This window comes from Nestor notabilis, unplaced genomic scaffold (assembly GCF_000696875.1).
Source record: "Nestor notabilis isolate BGI_N333 unplaced genomic scaffold, ASM69687v1 scaffold20349, whole genome shotgun sequence".
Lineage (NCBI taxonomy): Eukaryota > Metazoa > Chordata > Aves > Psittaciformes > Psittacidae > Nestor > Nestor notabilis.
The window spans coordinates 1-4,157 of record NW_009944772.1 but is presented as its reverse complement, the minus strand read 5'-3'; the positions used below and the strand labels follow the sequence as shown (position 1 = coordinate 4,157).

The 4,157-nt window shown below is 41.1% G+C and overlaps 1 protein-coding gene across 1 annotated transcript in view; it reads left to right on the top strand.

Annotated features, from left to right (window-relative positions):
- LOC104411976 (asporin-like) overlaps positions 1-2,209 on the top strand; it is a 10,611-nt gene extending 8,402 nt beyond the window's left edge. Inside the window, exon 4 of the mRNA XM_010022547.1 lies at positions 1,762-2,209. Within this exon, the coding sequence (XP_010020849.1) occupies positions 1,762-2,209 (448 nt within the window). The remainder of the gene's footprint in view (positions 1-1,761) is intronic.
- The last annotated feature ends 1,948 nt before the right edge of the window (positions 2,210-4,157 follow it).

Genomic DNA, 4,157 nt, shown 5'->3' with positions numbered 1-4,157 from the left:
AGGAATGAGAAAGAAAGCTCCTTTTGTTTTGTTTTATTTTGTTTTTCTGAGAAGAAAATAATCCACAAGTCCGAGTATTTTCAGGACTTACAGAGAAGAGCCTATATTCCATAAAATCTTGCAGGGAGTGGTGAGAATGCAGGCAGGAGTCTGATGACACTCCCTGGAGTGGCAGCAGCACAGTATGGATGCCACAGTCAGCTCCGATGTGACTGCAGCTTCTCTGCCAGCAGCAGGATCACGCATCATGTACTCCAGTGCCATTATTTTCTCAAGATCAACACAGCCTGAAGTCAAAGAATATAGCCATAAAGTCAAAGTCTAACACTAGTAGGTAAGACCCTTCACAGGCTTAAGGATTTGCTGGTCAGGCTTTAGACTGTAGTCAGTCTGGATAAACATCCCGGGTGATACTGCCTTTGACTTCAGTGACACTAGGGTTTTGCCCCAGCGTCCCCTTCTGACATTACAGTATCACACTGGGCAACTATAATCATCGCCTGTGGTTAGGTTTCAAAACAGTTAATGCAGTCACAAGCATTTGGTAAGATTGACTTTTGTGGAGTACCAACACATGAAATTCTCATTTTCCCCAGGAAATACAGCACAATACAGAACTGCCCTACTCTTGAAATAGTCCCACTGGAGTTGTGAGATTTACACAGATATGGCAACCACCTTTCAGCCTAAGAGGTCAAACTCAGCTTCACAAAAAACAGCCAGTGAGGGTCACAATGTAACCTCTTAGTAATTTTCAAAGGTATCTTATATCATTACATTGATATAAGCTATCACATCGACCTTTACCAGTCGTAGTATACTGCTGTTCTATTCTAAATAGCTCTTAGTAGTACTATCTATAATTTCCCTGAGAGTTTCACTGAATGAGCTTCCTTAAAATCTCTAACTGTGAGTCTTAATTTCATCACCTTGCATACTACTATAGTAAAATTAATTTAAAGTACTTTCAAATCCATTTCATTAAAGATATTCCATGCCAATTAACTGGCTTTTCTGTTAAGAGCTTGTTACTAACTACAGCAGGAGGAAATCAGAAATCATAAGTGAGTGAAACTTTTTAAATAGAATAGTCTTACCATAGAAATTTGTAAGACGTATGAAAATAAGAATTGTACTGACCAGTTTAATATCATATCCAGAGGTTAGCAGCTTTTTTTGTTTTCTTCTAAATCAGAAACCACTTCTGTTTTCCCTGTTGTTGATTTCTTAAATAGAGTATCATCAGATGCCACTGTGATAAGTTTGATTCTGATGGGAGCAGGAGAACAAAATGGAGAGAAAATTCTAGCTCATGAACTAAAAAAACTTTTAAAACAAACTATGCATAGAAGTACTTGAAGGAGCAGCATTGCCATGTTTTCTGAACTTTTGATCTTTCATGGTGCTATGGTTGTTGGCATACTCATGGCATCAAAAGTACAAAATGCATTCTTATGCTTGACACTCAGTTGAACAGATAACTTTCTTCATAGCACAGTGCAGCAGGACTGCTATTCATTTCAGCTGAACAAATACTGACCTGCAGGTATTTGGGAAAACAGTTCAAGTGCACACAGACAGTATTCCTATAACTTAAAAATATATGTGAACACTTCAGGACAACATAATTCCATTTTTTGTTAATTATAGTTTTATATTAATGTGTCAGATGTGCCTGGTCAAATACCTCCAAACACCACTTACACAAACAGAATCAGTATGATGAACATAACACCTTTGTGTTGTTTTGTTTTCATTCAGACTTCCAGACACCCTTGCTAGATTGGATCTAAAGGGAAATGACATAGAGGATGTTGGAGAACAAGAGCTGAAGGACTTGAAACAGCTTCAGGTTTTAAATTTAAGGAATAACAAGATATCTGCCTTGGATCGCAAAGTCTTAGAGTATTTACCCCGCCTTCGTCATCTGTATTTAGATGGAAACCCTTGGAACTGCACCTGTGACCTTCTCAGAACCAGGAGAGCACTGATGGCCAAAGGGACGGATGTCAGAGGAGGGCAGTGTGTGGCGCCAGCAGAAAGCCGAGGAGAGAGTTGGATGTCTTCCAAGAAGATTCTGCAGCAGTGTGAAGATAATCTGTCTTCCACAGAACGAGGCAAAGAGGACAGAAAGAAAATGAAACCCAGTGAGGCCTCCAGCATTGGAGTGAACACAGATGATGATTACTATGATTATGAATTAGACTAATCCCATGGCTATGAATTAGACAACCTCATGCTTATCTAGAGCTGCCGACTACCACCAGCATCTCTACTGACAACTGTCTGCTGGCCTGCCACTAACTTTTCCTCTTTAATTTGTACTATAAGAGGTAATAGCTAGTGACAGAAGGGCTTAATAAGGATGCTATTGTAAACTGAAAATCGTAAAAAATCCAAATTGTTTTTCTATCCCATTAGTACTATGTAGTTTGAGGCAAGTAAGAATACAATTACTAACTCTTAGAAGAGCAGTCTGTAACACTATATGGACCTTTTTATAGTAGCACATTCTTATAGTTGCATAAAACCCTCATAAATAAAATCCTGCAAAACCACAAGATACTGTTACTAGGAGTCTGGCATGCAAGACATTTAAACTCACAGGTCTGCAGTTGAAGATGCAGAGTTACACCTATGTGTCCAATTTCTCGGGTCTGTTCAAAGATTCTTGCTTTTAAGAAATCAATTTCTGTTTTCCTTAAGTATTTGCCTCTTTTATTTATTTTAGACTAGTTCAAATGACAGACTAATATAGCAGAGCTCCAGGCAAAACACAGAAGACTCATCTTCATCACAGCAAATGCAACAGGCAGAAGAATAAGCGTCCTGGTTAATGAGATTTAATGCTAGTTCCAAAGTTAATAGTGAGGAATGGAAACACTGGGGCCAACTTGACGCAATTCTACTGTTGCAAATAGAAGAAGGGAGATTCACAGAATCCGAATTCTCAGATTCTTTACCTCTGGCAAATATTAGGATAAGATCAAGTGAAACAAAGTGTTTGGAAGAGTTTATTTTGGTAGCTGAATAGCTAACTGACTACAATACAGCTCAAGATGCTGTGTGCGTACACTTTTGGGTTAGGTGTACTTCTCACCGCAGTACACACTGCAAGCGCCCCCCTTCGGTGGCAGTGTCCTTCCAGACTTGCAAAATAAAGGACTTAATGGTGCATGCGTCGGGCCCGACGTATTTTATTGAGCAGTTCCCAAAGTGTTTGAAAACTAAACAGAACTGGCTTACTGAGGTCACTAAATCCAGTGATTTACAAACAGCAACCTAAGGGGTTTCCTGGCAGTCCATAATCTCAGCTGATAACCAAGGAGTAATCACACCAGCAAATCCCTTTTCAAAGCAAACGGTCTCTATTATTCTCTATCTTCTGCTGGCACTCAGTAACTGAGTAACGCTCACATTCACAGACGCTGTTTTGTCAGGTGTCAGTGCAACTATTTGGTTATGGTGTTTATGCAAATGCAATTGACGCCTGGGTTTCTTAGGCACCCAACACATTAACAGCTGGAATAGAAACACCTGTTTTCATTTTCCTTCACATTTTAACATATCCTCAGCCACCCAAATTTTTGGTAGCTGAAGATTTAGGTATTTATGAAACAGCACAAGCCTTCCTCGTGGTTTGACTGTGTTGCTTTTGCTGGCTAGTGTTGGTCTGTATTACAAGTCTGGGAAGTATTTTCTGAGCCAGAGAAATATTTTTGTGATACAGAATTTTCATTGAATTTTACATTGGTGGATTCTTTTAGCAGAGCACTTTAAATACCTCCCCGTGTCCTATCAGCCCACCCATCTGTCTGGCAGCACAGGGCTGGCTCACTAGATCTTGTTCTGTCTTCTGCCTGCAGTGGGATTTATATCTTCAGATCTGTGGGCCGCTGCAAGCCAAGGTAGCAGAAAGGAGCCAAGGACCAAAACCTGGGAAGTGCAGGCTTTGTGGGAGCTGGCAAAACAGGGCATGCATCCCCAAGGCCTCGCTGCCTCGGCCACCACAGGGGCACACTCAGACTGATTCTGGGGGCCACGCTACCCCCGTGTCCCATGCCCGCACTGCAGAACCACCCAGCGAGTATTTGCAGGGTGCCCCGAGGGTGAAATACGCTGTTTAACACAAGACACCCACGCAGCACGCCTGCCTG